The sequence below is a fragment of the Parasteatoda tepidariorum genome, chromosome 12 (assembly GCF_982258835.1).
Source record: "Parasteatoda tepidariorum strain Cologne lab strain chromosome 12, Ptep-v5.0, whole genome shotgun sequence".
NCBI classification, from domain to species: domain Eukaryota; kingdom Metazoa; phylum Arthropoda; class Arachnida; order Araneae; family Theridiidae; genus Parasteatoda; species Parasteatoda tepidariorum.
In genome coordinates, this window is record NC_141766.1 from 669,741 (window position 1) to 696,838 (window position 27,098).

The following is a 27,098-nucleotide window of genomic DNA, read 5'->3' on the forward strand; positions in this document are numbered from 1 at the left end:
GGGGGGTGGGGAAAATGCATTGCAAGCATATCAGTGAACAGAAAAAAAAAAGAGAAAAATATATTTATTTGACATCGACTAATAAAAATAAAATCTTTTTCTTTTGAATAAAATCTCATTCTTTGGAAGTGCGGTATCAATTGCAAGTTTTTTTTTGAGTGGAATCACATCTGCTGTAATTAAAAATATTGTTTTTATCAACAACAAAAATAAAATAAAAGGAGAATTGTTTATTAATTTAAACATAGGATTATTTTATGAAGCAGATTACAGTTTTGTTTTTCTGATTCCACTACGTTTTTTTTTTTTTTTTCTTTTCGCGATAAATTTCGCACTCAATAAATTCTTTTTATTCATAAATTTTATCATTAGGGTTTTTTTTGTTTTTTTTTTTTGAATTCCGTTGATCTTGCCTTGTTTTAATATTTATGCTAGTGCCTTTTTTAACTATCGTTTCGGTTCGATAATTTTCAAGTGTTTCTATTTAGAATTATAAGTTTTCCTTTTATTTTATCGTTTCTCCCCATATAATTAGGTATGAAATATATTGCGTTATTTAATCATTGGTTTTGTTTATATTATTTAATTTAGGAATTGTAATTATTTTTAAAAAATAAATATGAGAATTTTGTATTTTTTAAACTTGATTTTCTTGCCTAAGCTTGCAAATTTTTTTATTCTTTTAAATGTTATATTTCTACCATTTTTTTTTTCTTTTTAAAGTTAGGAGTACCTTTCTTTTTTCTCTTACTTTATGCATTACACTTTTTCCTTGTACTTCGGGTTCGATAAAACATCGATTAACGACACTTTTTGGTCGATCCAGAAAACCGGGAAATTCAGATATCCGGGATAGCGATGGTCCCGAGCATCCCGGATAATTGGTTCTCTACTGTATATATATATATATATATATATATATATATATATATATATATATATATATATATATATATATATATATAATTGTAATAAAAAAATTTTATTGGTTTTTTTGTGAGATATTCAAGGTCATATAATTTTTCAATTAAAAATATTTAAAATTTATAGAGCGATGAAACGAAATGAAAAGGACAAATGGACGGCATAAATATAGACATAAAATAGTAAAAGTATGTTTTAGTACTAACAATTTGAAAAATAAAGAATAACTTTTTTGTCCTTTATTTCAACATGATGGGACATTAGGGAAATTTGACAATATTCTTAAAGACAAATTGCAGCATTATATAAGTAAGAACAAATACTTTAAAAATATTTTAAATGAATTTAATGTTTTTTCTTAAACATTTTTTTAATATATAATATGAAAATCTTATTTCAAAATTTTAGTAACAAATATAAACATGATACATATATACAATACATATTTATTTACACTGGTGACAGAAAAATATTCTAAAATGAAACTGAATAAATTTAAAAAACACCTCATTCCCATTCATAGTTTTGACTGATGCAAACATAATTTATTTAACAAATAGATAAAAATAAACTTTGAGAAACTTGAACTCTTTCAATAAATACAATATTTAACTAATTTTAAAAACTACAGAACATGGCTCATCCATTTTATTTTAAGCAGGCTTAAGGCATTATGACTTAATTAAGACATTATGACTTAATCTTAAATTTGCTCACATTATTTAATATAGAGGATAGCATGTTTCTTCCAAAAAAGAAAAATAACATAGAAAAACCGAATAAGAAATAGAAGAAAACTGTAGAAAAAACTATCCAAAAAATAGGTTTCTTCCAACACAAGAGGAAAAAACTTTTCACTATTCAAAAAGAAATATCTAACATCCAAACAATTTTTTTAGCAGTTTACAATGGCAATCTAGTTCAAATAATAGTATTAATTTTAGAGATACTTGATGTTTCATTTTTTAAATAAATAAAAACTTTAAGAAAAAAAAAGATTTTGGGAAAAAAATTTCATGAATTTCTTAAATTAAAATACCTAGATTTTTAATATTGTATGTTAAGAAATATAGTAAACTAATTTTCATAATTATATAAAGAAGTATTAAAATAACAATTAACTTTATTGATACCACTAAATTAACAAATCACATACTAAACATAGACACTATTTAAAATCATATTGAATTCTTAACTACAAAAAGCATATTAATTTTTTTATCAAATAATGTTAAGTATGAATACTCAAACAGAGACTCGTGAATAATATGATATATAGATCTTAAAATTATTTATAAAACTAATAAATAAACAAATAAAGTTATTTTAAAAAAAACTATCTATATTAAATTTAGTATGTTTAAATTAGAGTTGTTCTTATAATACTTATTTTTAATTGTATTATCGTGTTGGGCATTTTTAGTTTCTTCCATTTTGTCCAAATTCTTTTGGGTTTTTTTAGTTTCTTCCACTGCCCTGGACGAGATAGGTTCCTTCGGGATGAAATGCCAATGCTATTTAATATAGATGTTTTTGCGGAAAACAATGTCTATATAATCATTTAAAAATTAAAAATTTATGTTTATAATTGAAATAATACAAATTACCATAAGCAAATATACTTAAAATTTTAAAAAATTGTAAGAAAACTTCATATTTTTTTCTGTTGCAATCAAACTGAAAGAATTTAAATAAACAATAGAAAATTCACTTATTTATAATATATTTGTAAAAAAAACAAGCTTACTTTTTTAAAAAAACTGGTTTAAATCCCATAGGTTTAAACCAAAAAACCCTGACTGATTTCTTTTTTTAAATCTATAATCATAAAATATGTATTGCAGGAGGTTGGGTGCCTTCTGTCAAAATCATTTCTTGTGAGAAATGTGAACCGCACCTTTCAAACACTGAACCTCTAAGAATAAATTTTCATTGACCCCTTTTCCCCCAATAAGTGATATCTCTTCATTTATAGATTGAAATAGGTGGTCACATAATTTTAAAGATAAGTCAAAAAAGTGCCTATTTTCTTTATTCAAAAAAATTACATAAAACTAAGTGTATGTGCAATATATGCATTCATTTTTAACTTTGGGGTTAATTTTAAGCTTACATGTTTGATGGATGCTGACATCTAGTTTAAAATAAGCTAATTATCTCTAAACATTTTACAAATAATCTGGCACTGCCATCTAGAGCATAGATTGAGAAAAAGACATGATTCCGGAAATAAAAAAGATATTGTTTTAATTTTTTTGCCTGTTATTTCTGACTAGTTCAGCCCAGAACTATTACGGGCACGAAAAATAGAGGGCGAAACTTCAACTTGTCATTTTAACAGGAGTGAGAAGGAATGGGTTAATAAGCAACAAAACTTTGAAATAAACAGCAGTTTTGGAACAAAGGATATTTTATTTAGAAAATAACAAATATTACTTTAATTTTATGAGTGCAATAAATAAATAAGGAAACTAATCAACAGATGGTGTAAATGTGGCCTTAGACTTTAATTTAGCAAAGCTAGCGTAAGAATTAGATATCTTAATAATATTAATAACCAAAATGAATTACAATTTGCTACATAAAATTAATATCATTAAACTGATTAGTTTAAAAACACATATGTGCATATTTCATTAGTGGTGCATGTTGATAATTTACTACAAATATTTTCTTAAAATTGCATATTTTTCAGTTCTAATTGCTTATGCACATAAGAACATGAGCAATTAGAAAACTTAAAACTATATTCATTTTAACATTTTAAATTTAACTTTGTTTCAATTGTAAACTAATTTATTTTCTATAAAAATACCCCTTACTAATTTGTTAGAAAAATACTTTTATTGTACAAACAGCAAAAGAAAATAAGAACAAACAAAGAAAAAGATTAATATAATTGTTTGAAAAATGTATGAAGGTTTATTGATGTATCAAGTCTGCACCTGAGGCAAATTCAAATGCCAATCATAAATATACTAAAATATTTGTGTCAGCCTAACATGAGGAATAAATGTAATAACACAAGGACAAAACCATCAAAAATCAAATGAAAAATACAAGCTAACTTCTAAACATATCAGTTTTTGAATGTTTTGAAGACCATCATTGCTAACAAGGAAATCTCACCAACATCAATCCTCAAAATTTATCCACTTTACAATATATAGAAATATGACTTAGATATTAACTAAAATTTTATCATTTAACTATAATTAGGTTATAAGCAAAAGAAATGATGATTTTTTAATGCAAGTTGACGTCACTAACTTTAATTTACAATTAATAACTCTGACAGAACCCATAAAATTATGAACATTTAATTAAAATGTTATAGTTTAGAGAAAATGAGTCTGACTAATGCTGCATCATATTTTATAAAATTAGTTACCCCTTTGATGCTCAAGCAAATGGGGCAATTTGGTAAAATATTTCTATCTTCCCCTACACCATGTCCCTATCTAATATAGAAAAACTGGTTCCATCATATAGAGAAAAAAAGCTGTTCAAAATGCAATAGCTTTCATTTTAGGATAAGGAAAGTACGGATTATTTTCATAGTACTTAAAGAAAATTATTCTAGTAACATACCCTCCAACTGCTACGGAATTTCCGTAGTTTCAGAAATCTTCTTTTCAGACGGTAGCAAAATTAATGTCTTAATATTTAAAAAAAATTCATTTTAGCGTAACTTGTCCACTATTACTTATAAAAGTGCAGGCCATATGGCTAGATTCTTAAGTTCTGATAAAAGTTTTATGAGAGATCCATTTACTTTAAAAATTTCTACTTTGGTTCGCTACCACTAAAAAGAATTATTTTCAAAATCTTCATAAGTTGGAGGGTATGTAGTAATATGTATTGTTATTCCAAAAACTTTATAAAGTTTACTTTGACTTTTTAACTTAAAAAAAAAATAATAATACTGCAGGTATCATACCAGGTAAAAATATCCAATTAATTAGTTTATTTATATATTTTTACCTTTGAACACATAAAAAGTTGGCATTCAGGCCATAAATTATAGCAGATATAAACATAAGTGGACTGACACTTTTTTATAAAGTTGGGCCACTATAGTAATAAACATTTTTAAATTTAACATGCTGGGCATGTCGTGGCATCAATGAGTGCCTCACTGGCTGCCCTACTTTGATCATCTCAGCTCATAATTCAATAAATGCCTTAGCTCATAAATTTAAAATGACAGCATGACTCTATTATATGCAAAACTACAATGCTAACCACATAGATATTTAAAATTGATCATCTGTGCAACTATTTAAATTAGCTGGTAATGAATACTTGTTCTACACTCACACTTAACATGTTAAATGTGTTTTCAATGAGCTAGACTTTTCAAATGAAAGTTAATGCTAAAATTTAATTTTAGTTTTTCCAAAATAATATATAAGGGCGAGCTATAGCCCAGCCACCCAGTAAGCTTAGTTATGGATATAAAATATTTAAATGTAATAAAAATTATATGTAGTGACAACAATTTGTGAGATTCGGTAGTAGACAGAAATCAATGAACATAACTCCCTATTTTTAAAGCCCAGTTGTTTAAAAGAGTTTAAAAGAGAAATTACCCTAAAATCAGCAAGTTGTTAAACTTTACTAAACAAAAGGTGTTCGAGTTTAGGGCAGGAGAAATAATTATATTAACCCTATATATTGTGTGTAATTTTGTTACAAAACCATTTAACTATTTACAGCATCTAAAGCTATCATAAACGTTTATTTTAAATCGTTGTAACAAAATTTGTATAAAAATTATTTGGTGGTAATTAACTTGATTTAAAATTATTTGCTGTGATACAAATGAGGACAGTAGTATATTAACTTAGTAAAGATTAAAAATAAAAGAACTATTTCTTCTTATGATGTAGTGCAACTTTTTGTGTGAAAATACAGCTATGTAAATAATATTTTAGTCACATAAAATGTGACCTGATTTTCACATAAATGACTCCTGTTTTCATACTAAACTAAAAAATAATTCTGTAGATATTTTCACTCATAAGTTTAAATTTGAAAAGATAAGCAAGTAAAATTTATTGTACAACAAAATATATTCTTTACTTGTGCTATTCTTATTTTTATTCTAAACTGATGCATGCAGTTGTAAAATGGATAGTTTCATCTATTTTTTATATTATTAACCTTCATTACAGTAAAAAAGAAAATTATTTCAATATAAATTGATATTTAATTACAGTTATAATCTATATCTTATCTATCTTAAATGGTTATGATTTTTTTATTCATTATCTTGCTTTATGCTACATATATCTGCAGTATTTTTTTATTCCTTTTTCTTTTTTAATATATTAAATTGCGATATGCAGTCAAAAATTTGTGGGCATTATATATCTCTTTCCGCAGATAAATTTCAATATATATTGATATACAAATAAAGTTTATTTCATACTAAATCTAATTTTATTTTTTTGTTTTTATATTTATCACAAAAATAAAAATTAAATTTTACAAAAGTAGAAGAAAATTCAGAAAAATAGGACCCTAGGAAAAAAATAGAACAGATCCCTGGCTAAGTTAATTAATATTTACTAATAAATATAAGTACTGTAACAACAAAACAATTTTAATTTGTATTTTCTTACTTAAAACAATCCATTTATTTGAAGTCAATTTTTTTTTTAATTCAAAAAAAAAATACATTTTTTAAAATTTATTATAAAATTTATTTATAAGTTTTTCAACTTACCAGTAATTAATCTAAAACATACATAATTAGAGAAGATTTAATTAACACAAATATCAGCTAATTACATATATTTAAAAACTAAATTAAATAAATAAAATATAGATTAATAATCACATACATGATTGCAAAGTATATTAAAAATTTTGTTAATGGAAGAAAGGAAAAATTTTTTAATCTTAAATTTTTTTAAAATCTAATCGTAACCTATTACTTTTTGTGACATAATTTCATTTTTAATAACTGATCAATTGCTTTATTTAAAATTTTAGTTTCGGTCGTTAGCCTACTTTTATTTTGTTTTACAATAAATTATTAATTTTACTTAATCTCTGAATGAAGTTTGATATTGTCTATTCCTTCTAAAGTGTTAAATTGATTTTACCAAATAGGTAAAGGGATATTATTATTCTTTGAAATGAAAGAAATGATAGAATACAAACAAAAAAAATTACCCATAACAATATATATTAGTTGGAATAAAAAGAATTCTTAAAGAAACAAATCGTCTTTGTATGTTGCAGTATTATATAAAAACAGATTCAGTCAATTTAATTTAAAATATTTTTTAAAAAATTATCGAAAAGAAAATTCATATTTTCTGAATTTTCTATATCTTTTCTTTCAATGAATATAAGAAAAATCTCTGCTGCTAATTAGGAAATAATTTGAATTACCTTATCTGAATCTATGCTTATCACTAGAAAATTGAAGAACTTTTACTTTATTTAAAATTTTAGTTTTTATTGTTATCCTACTCCTAAAATATTAAATATATTTTCCTAAATAAGTTAACAGGTATTATTATTCTTTGAAAAGAAATTAACAAATGATAGGGTACAAAATGAAAACAACCTTTAATATTACGTATTGTTGGAATAAAAAGAATGTGTGAAGAAAGTGATCTAAATCAACTGATATAAATCACTGTAAATATTATAACTGTAAATATTCAGATTTTCTTTTTTTTAATTTTTGCTCTTTGTTTCTTAATTTAGAGGCACATTCAGATACTTACAGAGTCTTGTTTGTATGCCTTAAGATGCCATGATCCTCCTTTACAGTTGGCTTCATCTTCCCAAACTGGCCTTCTTTCTCCACGCATTAAATGATAGCTATACTTTTTTTTAAGCTCTTGAATATCAGGTATGTTATTATAAACGCTCCAAAACATCTGAAAACAAAATCTATAATCAGAATACTTGGAATGCATGATTTAAACAGAAATTTATTTTTTAAAAAGAATTTAAATGGTTTAAAATCCCTTGATATTTAAAAAAAATCACTGATTTAATTAAAAAATATTTTAATACAATTTTAAGGTTGTGACTTCATTTTTTAAAGTCTTATTCCTATGGCCATTAAAATTTTTATTCAGAGTATTAAGAAAGAAGGATATGTGTAAATTATTAACTCATGTTCAAAATAGAAAAAAATATAGACTAAACATGATAAAAAATGACCTAAAACTTAAAATTTTTCTATAACAATGTGTAAAATTATTTGTCGTTTGATAAATATATTTCATCTATATGCCTGTTTACTTAATACAAGTGCTTTTAAAACTTATTACATACATAGTTATTGTAAGTAATGAAGAAAAAACTTTAGCTAAGAGTAATCAAGAATATTTACTTTTTTTAAATCTAAATTAATATACTCGTCATTTGATATCTAATTACCAAATGGGCTCTCTGTCTTCAGATTTATTAAAACGTTGAACTAGAATAAAAATAACTGCCATTTTATTTACTTATTTTGTGATTTGTTTAAAATAAAAAAAATAATATTAACCATTTTTGTAAGAAATACTAAGTATTTTAGTTAAAATTTTGTTCCTAAAAATACTCAAGAATATTGATACAATTTTATCGAACTTTAATTGATAAATGCGAGAAGAAAAAAACAAATCGTTTAAACTTTTAAAAAATCTGATTAAAATTTTAAAAATATCTGATAAAATTAAAAAAATCTGATTTTTAAAAAAAGAAGAAATTTAATTTCTACTAACCTTGTCAGAAAATAGCTTATAATTGAACAGTAATTAAATATAAGCTTAAAAGGATAAATCAAAAATGCTCGCTCAAACATTGTTAGTGCTAAATAAAGTATAACAAATAAAAAGTTGTAATTTGTAGTACTGAAAATAATATAAAAAGTCACTAAAAAGTTCAAAACAAACTATAAACGACACCATTTAAGAGAATAATGCCTCAACTATTCTAGTTTTGTTCGTTCCCTTTAGGCAACACTTATTCTTAAATTAATAACAACATATTTCATTGCTATTCCAATATAACATTCAATCAAGATTGTTTACTAAGGTGGGTCAAAAAAGTTTAAGCATCTTAAATCTTTAATGACAGTATGGAAATGTAGTCAACTACCATCACTAAGAAATATGAGAAATCTTATAACTTTGATAACTACTGTCACCTCAATTAGCCAAAATGTGTGAAAGCTAGAGCTATAATACTCAACCCTTCTTCCCCTCTAGAATTAGTAGAGCAATGATTTTCACCATCTCAAGTTGATATGCAACCCCTGTGGTAAGTTTTCAATCTCTTGATATGTTTTATCACCCTTCTGAATTTGTTGGTTGACTTTTAGAACACTTTCAATAATGTTTTTCTATAATAACATAAAAAGTAAGATACTCCCCAACAGACAATTTTAGTTCTAGTAGATGATAGAGATTAACTCCATAATTTTAAAATCAATTACATGATTGTGAAAACTGGGTACAAAAAGAAGTTTTTTCTTTAAAAAAATATCCTTTTTAAGAGCTTACTGCTATTTATATAATTTTTCCTACATATTTTAAAAATAGTTTTTTACTTTGAGTAGCCTTACTTAAAAACACATTTATTTTTAAAATATAAAAAACAACATTTATAAAAAGCAATTATTATTGTTAGAAATTTTGCATTCTTAAAAGCACCACAACAAGATCTTACTTTCTACCAACAAAACTATTAGGCTGATGAGACGAGACAAGAAACAGCACGCGCTTCTAAATCTAACTTTAATCCTCTTTGTTTACACACACACTGGTCAACAAAATTAATAGAAAGAATAAAACATGAATAATAGCGCCCTCTAGTGATGAGGCAAATTGAATTTAAGGCAGAACATGCCGCCCACCTTGAAATACTATTTCAAAATTCTTAAATGTGATACAAATGCAATAAGACATTAAATGAATTGTTTACATGAATACACTTACATAAAGACAGTACAAATTACAAATAGTATAAATTTCTGCTTATTTTGGTAAGAGACACAATTTTGTTACATTTCTTTTAAATATGCCATCTGATGTTCTAACAGTTACAACTCTAACATGGTTGTCAATACCGGGGTGTAATTGAACTACTCTGCACATTTTCCACTTGGTAGGTGGCAAATTATCATCTTTTAGCAAATACAAATCATTAATTTTGATGTTTTTAGTTGGCATAAGCCATTTTGGTCGTTGTTGCAGTCTACACAATTATTCCTTGTGCCAACGTTTCCAAAACTGCTGTACCATTTTTTGGATTATTTGCCATCTTGTTAGATAAGAAATGTTAGATTCGGTGTAATTTGGTTCGGGAATGCTTGTTAATGGTCTTCCGATTATAAAATGACCTGGTGTTAAGGCCGATAGGTCGTTAGGGTCACAAGATAAGGCAGTTAAAGGTCGAGAATTGAGACAAGCTTCGATCTGGGCTAAGAGGGTCTCAAATTCTTCGTGTGTTAATTTGATATCACCCACAACCCGTTTTAAATGATATTTCGTGGATTTAATGCCCGCTTCCCATAGGCCCCCCATGTGAGGAGCGCCGGGCACGTTTAGATGCCAACGTATACCCATATCAGACAAAAATTTGTCAACATTTTGATTATAACCCTTTGAATTTGCTAGTCTTTCATATTCCATTAGTTTATGCTTAGCTCCAATAAAATTGGACCCGCAGTCACTGTATATGTCGCTACACTTACCCCTACGTGAAATAAATCGCTTTAGGGCTGCAATGAAGGCATCTGCAGAAAGATCAGTGACCAACTCTAAATGGATAGCTCTAGTTGTAAAGCAAATAAAAAGAGCTATATATGCCTTGAATGTTTTAGAGCCCCGTCCTTTAGCTGCTTTAATTTGGAACGGGCCTGCATAAACAACTCCACATCGTATAAATGTAGGAGCTGGTGAAATTCGACTGGATGGCAAATCACTCATCATTTGGTTAGTGACAGATGCTCTAATTCTACAACATTTAACACATTTTCTAATTAAATTTCTGATAATGTCTCTAGCACCCATGATCCAAAAAGTTTCCTGAATAGATGATAGTACAAGTTGAGCACTAGCATGTAATAAATTTTGATGATAATGTCTAATAATGAGATCAGTTAAGGCATGCCTTTTTGGCAGTAAGATGGGATGTTTTTGGTCGTATCCGATATTTGCATGTCGCAAGCGACCTCCCACCCTAAGTATACCTGAATGATCCAAAAAGGGATTGAGAGATAAAATTTTGCTTTTGCAAGATAAGGGTTGATTTTTGTGAAGAGCATTGATCTCATTATTAAACTCAACAGATTGAACTAATTTAATCAATACACTCATAGCATTATTAAGTTCATCAGTTTTTACAAAACCAGTTACCTTACTTTTGGAGTTTCTGCAATTGTGAATGAATCTTAAGCAATATGCTGTTACACGTTTAAGTTTAGAGAAAAAGGAGAATTTGTTTATCAATTCATCTGCTTCAGATGAATCTCTGATTGTAGCAATTGACTGCACAGTACACACTCTTTCTTCAGGCACAGGCTCACACATTTGAGATATGAGCATATTTGTTTGGAAAGAAATCGGTTGATACAGAAATGTTGGACCACTAAACCACTGAGATGTTAATAATGTTGATGATGACACACCACGGGTTGCGATACCTGCTGGATTTGTATCACCACTAATGTGATGCCACTGATTTGGGGAAGATAAGCTTTGAATTTTTGCTACTCTGTTGGCAACAAAGGTTTTCCATCGGCTGGATGGCGATCCCAACCAAGAAAGAACGATAGTTGAATCTGTGTAGAAGTGAGATTGGGATATTGGAATATTTAATGCACTGCACGTAAATTTCATCAGCTTTGCTAGAAGCAAAGCTCCGCATAGTTCTAGTCTTGGAAGAGATTCATTCTTTAGTGGTGCAACTCTTGTTTTGGATACAACAAGTTGAACACTGATTTGTTCATCATCTAGCACTGAGCGACAGTATATGACAGCCGCGTAAGCCTTTTCTGAAGCGTCGCTGAAACCAAATAATTGAAATTGCTTGTTAGGTGACAGAGTCTTGGTATTTTGATGTCTTTTACGAGCATCATATCTTCTGCAAGCTTTGTCCACTCTTGTGAGATATTTGGAGAGATCGTGTCATCCCACTGCAATTTATGCTTCCACAGTTCTTGCATAATTAGCTTGCATTTAATTGTAATAGGTGCCAACCAACCTAGAGGGTCGAATGTTCTGGCAATAGTGGAAAGAAGTAGGCGTTTTGTCAAGGTACCTTCAAAGGATGTTGGAGTAACCTTAAAAAGGAACACATCGTCTGCTGGGTTCCAAAGAACACCTAAGGTCTTTATGATATTTTCACTGTCTAGATCAAGGGATGTATTTTTTAAGCACAAGTCTGCATCAATTGTCTTCAAAAATTCATTGCTGTTTGATGACCATTTCCTCAGACTGAAACCAGCGCTTGATAACATTTGCATTAATTGTGTTTGTAATTCATGAGCTTCACCGAGTGTCTCAGCTCCAGACATTAAATCGTCAACGTAGAAGTCTTTCATTGTTAGACAAATAATAGAAGTTAAAAGGTATGAGGTTCGATTTTTCGTCGTCGATCTCATGCATTCAACTTGCGTCGGTGACGTCATGGTCTGCGGGGATCGGCCAGTTTATTTTCATTTGCTGTTGGTCGTTCTTGCGTGGATCATGACGTCACCTGTTATCTGTATTTAAGCTTCTGTTGAAGCAGATCATTTTGTATTCTTTCTTTTCGTCACTCTGTTTGTGACATTCTTTATTACTAATGTTTTTAAATAAACTCATTTATTCAGAAACTTCGTTTCTCTTTAATTGTTGACATGACAAATATGATATTCTGCGAGAATCTCGGCTGTCAAGGTTATGGGCCAAATTTATGGCATAACCGGGATTCATGTTCTATCGTCCTGAATATCTAGTTTTGCATTAGCCTGGATTTAGCCGAGTCTTTCTTAACTTCAAATGGAGAATCTTAAAGATGGGGGCCGCTCTCGCCCGCCAAATTTGCAAAGTGAATCGTCAGCTTAAATCATAAGTTTGCTATGGAGTACTTCAAGGTGCTGTGGATTTGAAAAATAATACCACATTTAAGAAAATATGATGCTTCTAAAGAATTTTTCTCCAGTTGACAAAACTAACAGTAAGAATTTATTTAAAGAATTTTAGACCGGAATTTGAAGTCGGCACATCCAAATTTGATGGCTACTGCTACAGATTACGAAGTTTGGTATCTAGTCTGGAACGAGCAACGATACTACTTTTGCTTTTAAAGAACCTTTTGAGTTATAATTGTTTCATCATGGAATCTTCGAACTTGCATATAGATTTCCTAAATTCGTCAAATTGGAGTACGTGGAAAGAAAATATGAAAGTAATCCTCATGGACCGAGGAGTGTGGAGTTTTATCTCCAAAACTGAGCCTGCCCTACCTTCAGAAGCAAGTCGAAAAGAAAGTCAAGAATACCTCTGGAGACGGGACAAAGCGTACACGTCAATATTTCTTAGTGTGGAACCTGAATACCGAAGTCTGATCTCGGCGACAATGGATGGTGCTGAAGCTTGGGAAATTTTAAAACAACATTTTGAGCCGACTACGAGAGCGAGAGTTATTCAACTCCTAGACCAGTTCTTTGACCTGAAATACACCCCAGGAGAAGAGGTTGGAATATTCGCCGCAAGATTAAAGAACCTGGTTTCTCAATTGAAAGAAGCAGGACATCCTGTTGACGACCTATACCAAGGATTCCAACTTATAAGATACTTACCCAAGGACTTTCAAGGTATAGTTCAGATTATTTATAGATGGGAGGACACTAAATTTAAATTTAAGAACATTTTAGACGAATTACTTTTGGAGGAGAGTAGACTTAAGCAACTTAATTTTGATTTAAATAATGTTAGTGATATTGCTTATAATGTTAATTCAAGTTTTAATGAAAAGTTAAGCATAACTAATAAGTTTAAATCTGGTTCTTCTAAAAGTAAGGGAAATTTAGAATCTGCTAATATTAAGTCTAAATCCAAAACTAGTTGTGATAAATCTAAGATAGGACCTTGTTATCGTTGTAACAAATATGGTCATTTAATATCAGATTGTAAGCAAAAATTAAGGTGTAATTCAAAGAATATAAAGAGTAAATTTAAACAAAATGCAAGTGATAATTCTTACTGTAATGTAACTACAAATGTTTTAGATAATAGTCTTTATATTGTTGAAGCAAATGTTGGCAATGTGAGTCATGAAATTGAGAAAGAAAGTTGGCTTTTTGACACTGCCGCTTCAACACATTTTTGTAATAATTTGGATTTATTCTTTGAATATGAAACTGTAGAAAATGCTTCTATGTCTTTAGCCATAGGTGACATTGAGAGCCCAATTTTAGGTATTGGAAAGGTGCAATTCTTTAATAAGTTGAATGGTAAAATGCACAGAGTAACTTTACAAAATGTCATGTATTCTCCTAAACTTAGAAGAAATCTTATTTCTGGTTCTGTAATAGAGAAAGCTGGAGGTTATTTTGTGGGTGTTAAAAATTGTATCTCTGTGTATAATCGGGTAAATGAGAAGATTTTCTATTGTAAAAGATTTAATGGCTTGTATTATTTTAAACCTAATGCCTATACTAAGCCTGATAAAGATTTAGTTATTGACAGAAGTGTTAGTGACGCGAATGAGCAATTGTTTAACGTATCTGTTCAGACAAATGATTTAGACATCTGGCATTTAAGGTACTGCCACATAAATTGTGATTATATAATTCAAACAAGTAAAAATTCTAGTGTGAAAGGATTACCTAATCTCAATTTTTTAGACAATAATTGTATAGAATGTAAATTAGCTAAATCTAAAAGAATTTCGTTTAAACCAATTTTAAGTATAAGGTCTAAGAAACCTTTGGAACTTTTACATATGGACGTATGTGGTCCAATGCCTGTCATTTCACATGGTGGAAGTCGGTACTTTCTTTCAATTACGGACGATTTTTCGAGGAAAGTTACTACCTTTCCCATTAAAAAGAAATCTGATGTTTTTGATTGTTTCATAAGATTTCAAAAGAGAACAGAAAGATTTTTAAACTGTAAAATTGTAAATGTTAGAACTGATAATGGTATGGAATTTTGCCATAAAGAATTTAGTGATTTTCTTGAGAATGAAGGGATAAAAGCTGAGCGTACTAACGCTTATACGCCAAAGCAAAACGGTGTTAGTGAACGCTATAATTTAACCGCCTTAGATAATGTAAAAGCAATGTTAAAATCTAGTAAATTAGGAGATGCTTTTTGGGCTGAAGCTTTACTATGTTTTACTTACACTTTTAATAGAATTTGCCGTAAAAACCAAACTAAAACTCCCTTTGAATTGTATAGTGGTAGAAAACCATCAGTCACTCATTTGAAAGCATTTGGTTGTTTAGCATTTGTGGGTCAACCAAAACAGTTGCGTAATAAACTTCAAATGAGAGCTAAAGAAGGGATTATGTTAGGATATGCAATGCATACGAAGGGTTATAGAATTTGGATTAAAAACGAAAGGAAACTTGTAGAAACAATAAATGTTCGTTTTGACGAAAGTGTAATTGGCGTGGAAGCTGTACTGGGCACCAAATTCATTAAACGCAATTTTGCTAGTTTTATACCGGAACGTCCCGATTTGGGCGGAAGTTCTTCAGATGAAGACATAGGTAATTCAAGCTTAAAACCCGATTTAATTCCGTGTAAAAATATTTCATGGATTAGAAAAGCTGTACCCCATCCAGATAATAGTCGAACTGATATTTATTATAACATTGAAGGAGTAAATATGAGATTAAGATCCTATAACGATGTAGAAAATTACTGCAATAGCAACAATATTAAGTATGATAAGGATTTATTTAATTTCAGTGGGAAAAATGCTTTTTCGGGTAAAGTTTCAAATTTTCAGGTTAATCATAATATAAAACATGAAGCAAATCATATTGAAATAAAAATTCCTAAAAGTTATAAAGACTGTTTAAAATCCCCTCAAATTAAAAATTGGGAATTAGCTATGTCTGACGAGATTACTACTATGAAAGAAAGAAAAGTTTGGGATTTGGTACCAACTCCTAAAAATAAAAGAATTTTGGGAAGCCGTTGGGTTTATACAACTAAAGTAAATGAGAAGGGGGAAATTGTAAGATACAAAGCACGTTTAGTTGCCCAGGGATTTAAACAAATAAGAGGTGAAAGTTATGATGAAGTATTTAGTCCTGTGGTTAATTTTGTTCTTGTAAGAATGTTTTTCACAATATTAGTTTGTATGCTAGGATGGTATCATTCCCAATTAGATATAAAGTGTGCTTACCTTTACGCAAATTTGAATGAGGATGTATTTATGTATCAACCTCAAGGTTTTGTTCATTTAAATAAGCAAGACCACGTCTGTCATTTAAAGAAAGCTATTTATGGACTCAAGCAAAGTGGTCGAGAGTGGTTTTTTGAACTGGATAATACACTTGAAAATTTAAAGTTTGTAAGATTGAAGTGGTGTAATTGTACATATGTATATAAAAATGTAATTCTTATAATTTATGTAGATGACATAATTATTTTTGCTAAAACAAAACATGAAGTAAATAGTGTTATTAAACTTTTAGGTGATAATTTTGATTTAAAAATTTTGGGTAATACTCGTAAGTTGTTAGGTGTTGAATTTGTTCAGAAAGATGGTGAGATGTTAATACATCAAAAGAGTTACATCCAAAAAGTTTGTAAAATGTTTTCTAGCTTTAAATTTCCTTTGTCATCGTTGCCGATTACTAAGGGTAACTTATTATCAAAAGCTGACTGTCCATCTTCTAAAAACGAAGTGGATGAAATGGCGAAATTGCCGTATCGGAACATTTTGGGTTGTTTGGCTTATATAGCTAATCGCACAAGACCGGATATATCCTATGCGGTAAATATATTATCACAATTTCAAGAAAACCCAGGTTTAAAACACTGGAATACTTTATTAAGATTATTAGGTTATGTTCAAAATACTCAAGATTATTTCTTAAAATTGTCAAATATTGAAGAATTAAATGTTAATTGTTACTGTGACTCAGATTTCGCTGCTAACAGGGATGACAGAATATCAGTAGGTGGTATAATATTGTTTTTAGATAAAACTCCGATATTCTGGAAAACTTTCAAACAAAAATGTGTGAGTCTATCTACAATGGAATCAGAATATGTGACTTTAACTGACGCTGCCAAAGAGGTAATATGGATTAAGCGAATAATAGATGAGTGTAGAGAATTGAATTTAGAAGACATAAATTTAAGTGATTGTATTATATTTAGTGACAATCAATCTGCAATTGATTTTTCTCATTCACCTATTGAAAATAGTCGAACGAAACACATCGACGTAAGGTATCATTTTTTAAGAAATTTAATTTATGATAAATTTTTTGCTGTAAAGCACGTTAGGAGTAAATTTAACTTAGCGGACATTTTTACAAAACCTTTAACCAAGTTAGAAGTGGAAAATTTCTGTTCAAAAGTATTTGTGAAAGTTTAATCTTTTGGGTGGTTTCAGGACTGAAACAGCTTAAGTATTAGTTTAAGGAAATTAAATATTTCTTTAGTTTATTGAGGATTTTGATAAACTGTATATGTGTGTTTTTTTGTAAAAGTTGAAGGCATGAGAGGGGGCCGCATGTTAGACAAATAATAGAAGTTAAAAGGTATGAGGTTCGACTTTTCGTCGTCGATCTCATGCATTCAACTTGCGTCGGTGACGTCATGGTCTGCGGGGATCGGCCAGTTTATTTTCATTTGCTGTTGGTCGTTCTTGCGTGGATCATGACGTCACCTGTTATCTGTATTTAAGCTTCTGTTGAAGCAGATCATTTTGTATTCTTTCTTTTCGTCACTCTGTTTGTGACATTCTTTATTACTAATGTTTTTAAATAAACTCATTTATTCAGAAACTTCGTTTCTCTTTTATTGTTGACATGACAAATATGATATTCTGCGAGAATCTCGGCTGTCATTCATGACTGCATTGGAGGCCAAAGGAAAATTATCTGCTTCTTCTGCTGCTAGTTGTTGAAGACATTTTGTAGCAAGATAAGGTGCGGAAGCTGTGCCGTACGCGATTCTAGTGAGTCGATAATCTTGAATAGGCTCAAAGGGTGAGTTACGCCATACGATTCTTTGAAAGTCAGAGTCCTTCAAAATAACCTGTCTGTACATTTTCTCAATGTCTGCTGTTAGAGCAATTTTATGTGTTCTAAATCTTATGAGCAATGTTGTTAAGTCATCTTGCAACTGCGGTCCTACCATCAATTTGTCATTAAGTGAAACACCAGTTGAAGATTTTGCAGAACCATCGAAGACAACACGGAATTTATCCCCGATTTTGTTTGGAACTGGATGATGAGGGAGATAAAAACTAGATGTGGCTGGAACGTCAATGTCCGTTTCTGGTATTAATTCCATGTGCCCGAGATCTAAATAATCTTGCATGAATTTATGATACTGCATAGAAAGTGACTGATTTTTGACAAACCTACGTTCAATTTGTTGCAAACGATGAATAGCAAAATTTCTAGATGAACCAAGTTCTTCAGATGACTCACGAAAAGGAAAATTGACAGCAAATCTGTCAGTAGAGTCTCGAGAAAATGTTTCTTTAAAATGATTTTCGCATGCAATTTCTTCCTCTGAATAGGACTTTGCTTCTGTAATTTCTTCTAGCTTCCAGAATTTATCTAGCTGATACTCGACTGAGTTGAAACTAGCGTGGTTTGATACAATTGTATTAGTTATAGTCTTTGTTTTGCCTAGGATAATCCACCCAAAAATAGATTCTAGAGCTGTTAAAGAATGTTCAGGAACCGAAAAATGTCCATTTAGCATAATTTCTCCAAATACATCTGCTCCCAAGAGGATGTCTATTGGACCTGGTTGAATGCAATTTTTATCTGCTAGTGGGAGATGTTTAAAAGAAGTTAAAGCTGTCGCATCCACTCGAAATTGAGGAAGGTCACAAGTAATTTTGGGAATGATTAATGCCTCAACAGAAATACACGCGTTTTTATAAAATTGTGATGAAATTTCTAACTGAACGGAACTTGCAACCTTACCAATTTTTTGGGAACTCAAACCATCTACGTTAACATTTGTTTTAGAACGCTTTAATTGTAATAAATTTACGCAATTTTCTCTAATAAATGTGCCTTGACTAGCTGAATCAATTAAAACTCTGCATTTATTTAGCGCACCATTAATGTCTTTAACGTAAACAATCGCAGTAGGCAATAATACGCCACGAGATACAACTGTACTATTGCTAGTAATGGTGAGTTCATTGCCCTCAGTTTGCGAGTCTGATTTGTTTTCGCTCGTATTTTTTGAACATAATATTGTATTATGTGGTTTCGAACAATTTTTACACATGCTAGCTCTACATTTAGAGAGTGGATGACTTCTATTATCTTTTAAACAATTAGAACATAAACGGTTACTTTTAATTATTGTCCATTTCTCTTTAATCGATAAATTTTTAAAGCTATCGCAATTAAATAGTTTATGATTCTCTCCTTTGCAAAACACGCATAAATTAGAGACGATCGGATGAGAAACTTTATTCTGCCTATAACCGCAAAACGAACTTTGACCTTGTTTTTCTTTCTGGCAATTAGCCAAGGATGCGAGCACATTTGCTCTTTTTAATATAAATTCTTTAAAATATTGAAAAGAAGGTTTAATTTGTTTTGATTCTTCTAACGACCAATTTTTGAGTGTTTCGTGATCTAATTTGTTGCGCAATAGAAATATAATTATTGTATCCCAATGCTCGACAGGTTGTTTGAGAATTTTTAATGTGTCGATACATTGTTGTGTGGTGTCAATAAGTTTTCGCAAACCAGTAGCTGATTCATACTTTAGATTAGGCTGCGAAACTAATTTGCTTAAAGCTGCATTTGTTATTTCTGATTCATTTTCGTATCTGTCTTTTAGAATTTGCCACACTGTGTCATAATTATCTTTAGAAATTTGTATAGATTGCAACAAACCAAATGCTTCGCCTTTAACTGAAAGTTTAAGATATTGTAATTTCTGACTTTTACTTAAGTTATCGTTGTCTCCAACGCAAGCTAAAAATAGATCTCTAAAGGAAATCCAATAAATGAAATTTGATGTAAAAATTGGCAATTCAACTCGCGGTAATTTTACATTGTTTTGACAGTTTGAAGTATTTAAGGATATGTCATTGTTAGATGCAGTATTGTTAATAGTTGTACTATTATTTTCGTTTAATTTTATCATTTCATCTTTTAAGGTTATTTTTAATTTATCTAGTTTTGAAAAGATATCATGCATTTCCTCTTCATAATTGTTATAATCTGTATCTTGACATGTGCTTAGTATGTCAATATTCAATTTATCGATTTCGATGTTTAATGTGTTTACATTATTTTCATAGACTTCAATTATTGAAGTAGATATTGTTTGATTGTTAAGTAAGTCAATTTGATTAGTTAATCTAGTTAGCTTACCTTTTAGGATCCTTTTTTGCTGTAGTAATTGATCCATTGTGTTTGTGACCTTCTCAATTAACGAGTGCGATGGTTTCGCTTTCGATTTGCTTTTGGGTTTTTTGAATGTTATTCCGTTGATTTAGAAGTTTCGTTGACTGTGTCACTGTCATTCATCTTAAAAATTATATGCTGGGGCTCGGACGGACCATTTCGATGATGAGACGAGACAAGAAACAGCACACGCTTCTAAATCTAACTTTAATCCTCTTTGTTTACACACACACTGGTCAACAAAATTAATAGAAAGAATAAAACATGAATAATAGCGCCCTCTAGTGATGAGGCAAATTGAATTTAAGGCAGAACATAGGCTACCTATAAAACTTTATCATTTGTTGTTAAAAGTGTTTTCAAAAAAAGCTGTTTCAAGTTTACTATTATTCCATAAATAAATGGGGCTTTTTTGGGTTTTTTTTAGACTGCTTACATTTATATTAAATATTTGACAAGAACATGCAGGTAATAAACTAACTAAAAAATTTGCTTACGTATTTATGCATTTTTAATCAAGATTTTAAACGTATTTTTTCTTTTTTCAATCATAATGCAAAATACAAATGAAAGCTTAAAAAGAGCACAAGGCATACGAAGTGACCGAAATCATCGCCTCTCTCTGGTATGCCAATATAGTGTGGTCTTGGAGCCATTACTCAGAATTGGGATCAACCTCCTGCTGGTGCACCACAGACAACATTTTAATGACCATGGTATACACTTCAAACATACTTTAAAAATGTTGAAAACAAGTGTTTTAAATGTATCAAAGCTAAACATAATTAATAAAAAAAGAAAATAAATTTTCTTTTTCTACCTGAACAGTTTGCACTGTGTATACTTTTTGTAGACTAGCCTCATATTCTGCTGCAGAAACACCTTTTTCAGCTCTGTAAAATAAAAAATATGTATGTATATGATGGAGAAAAATAAGCATGAACAGATATTGTTGCAATAATCTCAAAATTTTTACATCTCAAAATGTTTTCGTTCAGAATCTCAATATATTGAACTTTCTTAAGGGAAGTTCTGACTCATGGGCATTTTTGATATGGGGGACGGTGGGTACATGCCCCGCTCAATAATCAGAAATTTCAAAAGGACCCTACTAACATTTAAGACAAATAAAAATCAAAGTTCCATGAATCATTATAGATTAAAATTAAGCTAAGTTAAAAGCAACTTCAGACATTAAAAAATTATCCTTTCATCGTTATTTAGCAGATTGAAGAAAAATTGAATTATGTTTAGAGAAGAATTGTAACTTAATTTCGTCCTCCTCAAATATTGGAAGCCTGAGATGCTTATGTTCAGACTCATTATGAACATATAAAAAATAAAATTTCTAGTTAGCTTAAACAAACCAAACCAAAATGTTTACAGAAATGATGGGGTAACACAGGGTTAATTTAACAATGAAATTCTTAATTCCTTCAAGTTCAAAAAGGTGATTTTCTCAAATCGTTAACTTTTGCCAAAGCAATTTAGAAATAATTCATCTTATATTTAACTTAATGTTCAAGGCCGGATTAACCATTAAGCACACTAAGCATGTGCTTAGGGCACCAGAGGATAGGGGGGCACCACAAAACCTAACTAAATGTTCGTAGTACAATTTTTTTTTTTTTTTTTTGAAACATTGATAATAAATTTATTATTTTGAGCTTCCATTTTAAGAATAGATAACAACCATTTCTAAGTACGAAATTTCACATAATAAAAGAAAGAAAAAAACGAAAGATGTTTTGTATCAAAAATTTTCGGTCTTATAATGAAATTAGGTAGTGAATTTCAACGCAATAAAAGCTCTATTTATTTATCCATTACAATGATTCCATAACATACTGCTACGATTCATGTTTACAGAATATTTTTCGCAGTTGTAGCAAGTTAATACTCCGGCAATTTGATATTTTTATGAAAAAAAAATCTATGTTGTGCATGTTTGCAGTTTTTGTGCATGTTTTTGTTTATACTACATAAAATATTTGCTTATACTATATTTTTAATTATATTCTCATTGCAACTGGAAAAGAAGTCATCAAATTACGTAAAGATTGTGTTGCAAAAATTTATTTCAAAATTTTACGTCAAATAATTTTTTTTATTCACTAAATTAAGAAAAAGGAGCTGTGTTTAAGTATCATTTTTCGAAATTTCTTTGTGGAGGAGAGGTAAAATTTGCGAAAAATATGACCACACACTTTGCATCACTTAGGATTTTTTTTATCTATATATATCGAATATCGAAATTAGATTTAAAATATATACTACTTAATATGAATGCAAGCAGCTAGTTTTTGAATGAGGAAAGAATTATAGGTTCCTTAGTCCTTAGAGTCTTGTATAAATACAAATGTTATAAAAGTTGAGTACAAAAGATGTGTAAATTCTCAATGTGAACCGGATGTTCGCTGACGGTGAAAAATACGTTAAGAAGAGTACCCATTAAAACTAATTTAATTTTGAAAGCAAATGTAAGAAATAAGTAGCAATAAAATCAAATTTTCAATCATTGAATTTTGTTTAGTGCAAGTAAACTATATTTTGTGCATCTTATTACGAAATTTGTAAAAATTATAATTAAGAAATAAGAAAAGTACTGAAAATTTCAAATTAAAAATAAATAGCAAATTTAAGAAAGATATTTTTATTTATTGAATTTTAAAATATGTTTAATAACTAATAAGGAAAATCCTTAATGATAATGATTATATATATATACAATATATGTGTGTAATTTCATCAACTTTTATTATGATGATAATTTGAACATGTAAATATTTTGAATATAAAAATAATATTTCTGTCACTAAAAAAAATTTTAATAGTTGTGCTTAATTTTTACTTGTAGCTCGTGTGTAAATCAGATTAAAATAAATAAATAATTAGTTAAGGTATTTCCATTATCCATTTAACTTTTTCTTAAAATAAAAATTGGTCATTCTGCATAAACGAGTGGGAAAAATATTGTTGTTCCCTGCTATTTTATTATAAGTAACAGACTTCTGGGAAACGTGTTTCAATTTAACCTGATCTTGCTTTCTGCCTATAACAAACAATCCCGACGTAAAACAACAAAAGCTGTATATTGCCAGCATTAGATTCCATGAATTCGAAGGTTCCTGAAAAGGGCCACCGTGATTGTCACCAACATATGTGTTAGAATACAAAGCTAAATTTTCTGAGAAGAAACACTTTAAGGACAAGACAAGTGTAACCGATTGATTTACTACAGACAGAGAACATCCTTTCATCTCAGATATCTTTAAGCATCCTATAGGGGACTCATTCCCCCTTCTTTTTTTTTTCAAAAGAAAAAAGGAAAGTGGGAGGTCTAGGAAAAGAAAAGTTTCTTGATTGACATAAATTTTAACCAATAACATTATTTATGCTACAATCAGTAACTAATTTCTCGTATTTTTCTCGTATGCATTTATTTACTTATTGAGGACAGAGTTTTTATTTACTGTAACAGCTTTTTCAGACCAAAGTTACTGCTATCACTTATGAGAGTTTTAAGTACAGGTTTAATGCAGTAGTTTTAAGTGATTTCTATCATTTTTTCTAAAAGGTCATTTTTTTACTAGTCAAATTAAGATTTAATTGATAGTTATTTATTGCTCTTAAGCTCTTCTGTACCTTTGACAGGTCAACTAACTACGAGAATGTCCAAAATATTAAACAAAATAGTAATAATTCTATTAGATAATTAGTTCTGTTTTCCACAGATGCAATCTAGAGTGAGTTGTTATCATGAAATAAGTTCATTTCTGATTTTTAATCCAGATTTTATGGGACCATTTAAGATAATTGTTGCATTTATAAAATTACTCATCACTATTTTTTCCCTTCATTTCTCTTCCTATCATTATTAATATATTAGGTTTAATAAGGAAAAAGGAATAATGAAAAGCATTATTATTTGTAAAAGTTATGTGTTATTATATACAGTGCGCAAAATAAAAAAAGTAAAAAACCTGAATAACTCTTGATTTAATGATCGGATTTTAACTTACTAGATCTCAATCTAAATGGTTTGAGGGCCAAACTTAACATATGCTAATTAGTTGGTGCAGAAGATATTTTTTTAAGTTATGAAATCGGGCAAACGTGCTTCCTCTACCTACATATGTATATGTTGTTGTTGTTGAATTTGGATATTTGTCTCTCAAAATATGGATGGTATTCACAATATGGAAATTAAGATCCCAAAAGCTTTTTTGAGTTTATAATCATTATAATAATTAATTGCAGTTTTCATGCATTTCGCCATGTCTCGAGAACTTTTGAAACGAATTGAAAAATTTTTGCACTTAATAATAAAATTCATTAACCTAAAAATAATTCCCTGTCAAAAATATTTTTTTTTAAATTATTTATTATTAATAGTCGGAACAATTTTGAATTCAAAAATATACAAATTATTACATAATTTTAAAGAATATTAATTTAAATAGTAAAATACAAAATTTGTACAAAATTTGTCGAAAAGTTCTTGAGAAATTAAATGTTAAATATATAACTTTTTTAAAATTGAAAGATTCAGGTTTATTTGATTGATTTAGTACAGATTAAATTTTGTATTTTGTCATTTAAAATGACATTTGTTAAATTTTCAATTTAAAGTTCCTTCAAATATTCTCTTAATAAATAAAATAATATAAAATGATTAATTTGTTTGAAAAATTCTCGAGATATGGTCATTTATTTCGAGAGTCAAGAATTCGAATCAATTGGAAAAAAAAGGTATGCTTTTTCTAGAAAAAGTATGTGCCTGTTTTTCTAATTTAAAGTATTTTAAGTCTTAGTAAATAAAAGTTCAAACTTTCGATCATAAGTTATTCAAAGTGTTTGCTTTTTTGCAAATACACACAAACATAAGTTACTTTTTTAATATTAATTGAAAAGTTTTCAATTGATTATATTATTTAAAAATATTTTTTTAAATAATATAATCAATGATTCAAATTAAATCTTTGATTTAATTTGAATAAATATTTCTTTTACAAAAAAAATTTGATTTTATATTTTAAATTAACACGTGACTTAGTACTAGATATATTTTTTATTGTTAGAGGGGGGAGGGCACCAAAATATTTTCAGTGCTTAGGGCCTCAAGAGGTCTTAATCCAGCCCTGTTAATGTTGATAATCTTTACCTTATGACCATACATCTAAATCAGTGTTTATTAACCTTTTTGATATAATGGACCCTTTTTAAAAATTTTTAAGAAGTCACGGACCACCCCCCTGTAAAAAAAATTATTGCAAAAAACATCAATTATTAGAAAACATTTAATTCTATTATTTTAATAGCAGGGATTTGTCCAGACATTTTGTGAAAGGCCCTATTTTTGTAAAATTGTGAAAAAATTACTCGTAATTTGTGAATATAAAATAAACGTTAAGCAGGGATGAGATTAGCCAAAAGGCAAAAAAGCTGAATTTCCACGATAGTAAATTTTACGCAAGCGCAACCCTTCAATAATAAATTCCAGACAGTTTAAGGTAATAAATAATGTGTTGACATACAATTGTGTACTAATCTATTATTATATAAATGATTACATTGATACTTAACATTTAGTGAAAATAAAAATTACCAATTGAAAAAATAAAGCTGGAAATTATATTTTTCATCAGTTCACATAAGAGACAATTATTACTTGAAAAACTACCTGGCTTAGCAAATTAAAACTACTGAGAATATACATTAATATTTCATTTCTTTTAATAAATACTGTTATGTGATTTATAGCAAATATATCAGTAATATTATTTTTTAAATTATATTGGAAAAAAAAACTTTAACAATGGACCGAATCATTATGTTCATATTATAGTCTAATCTAACTAGAGCCCTTTGAAACATATCAATAACAGTGAAGTAGAAATATATAGTAACTCCTTAACATACAAAAATTGCTATTTTAGTTTGAAAAATTACATGACAATCAGCAACTGTTCAGATAATTGTTTTTTATTTGATAAGAATTTTGCATTTTATAGCATAAATAACAGCAATTATAAATAAAATCTTGATGATGAGTTAATTAACTCTTTTTCCAAAAAAAAAAAAAACATTAAATTAAATCCCTTTTTAAGTGATTGCTTTTGTTTGCTATATCTTTTATGTTTGCTATATTTAGTCGTTAGTCCATCTTCAAACATCTTGTGACAAATCCTATTTTTTCTTCTTTGCAAGCACAGAATGCAAGTTTTGAATATATTCCCTTCCAGTTTCTCTGATGTTGTAACACTTACATATACTAATAATCGTCGTTAGAAAAACAGTGACCTTTATAGTAACTAATTAAAAAAAATAATTAACTTCTTACAAGAATCGCGATAGTTGATCTTAAAATTGCGTGAATATGAATAACAATTATGGATTTTGAAATCACATGAATATGAAACTAGATATACGATTTTGAAAATGAGAAAATACAAACTGGGATATAGAATTTTTAAAACGCGCAAATACAAATCACGATTCATAATTTTTAGATCGCGTAAATACGAATCATGATGCATAATTTTTAGATTGCATAAATAAGAATTATGAATTTTTAGAATGCGTG

At 28.9% G+C, this 27,098-nt stretch overlaps 1 protein-coding gene across 1 annotated transcript in view; it reads right to left on the minus strand.

Moving 5' to 3' along the window:
* The window catches only part of LOC107447087 (eukaryotic translation initiation factor 4E type 3), a 63,846-nt gene that overhangs the window by 26,985 nt on the left and 9,763 nt on the right, over positions 1-27,098 (minus strand). The window contains exons 2-3 of the mRNA XM_087155854.1: positions 21,333-21,405; positions 7,671-7,826 (exon numbers count right to left, since the gene is read on the minus strand). Of these exons, the coding sequence (XP_087011980.1) occupies positions 7,671-7,826; positions 21,333-21,405 (229 nt within the window). The remainder of the gene's footprint in view (positions 1-7,670; positions 7,827-21,332; positions 21,406-27,098) is intronic.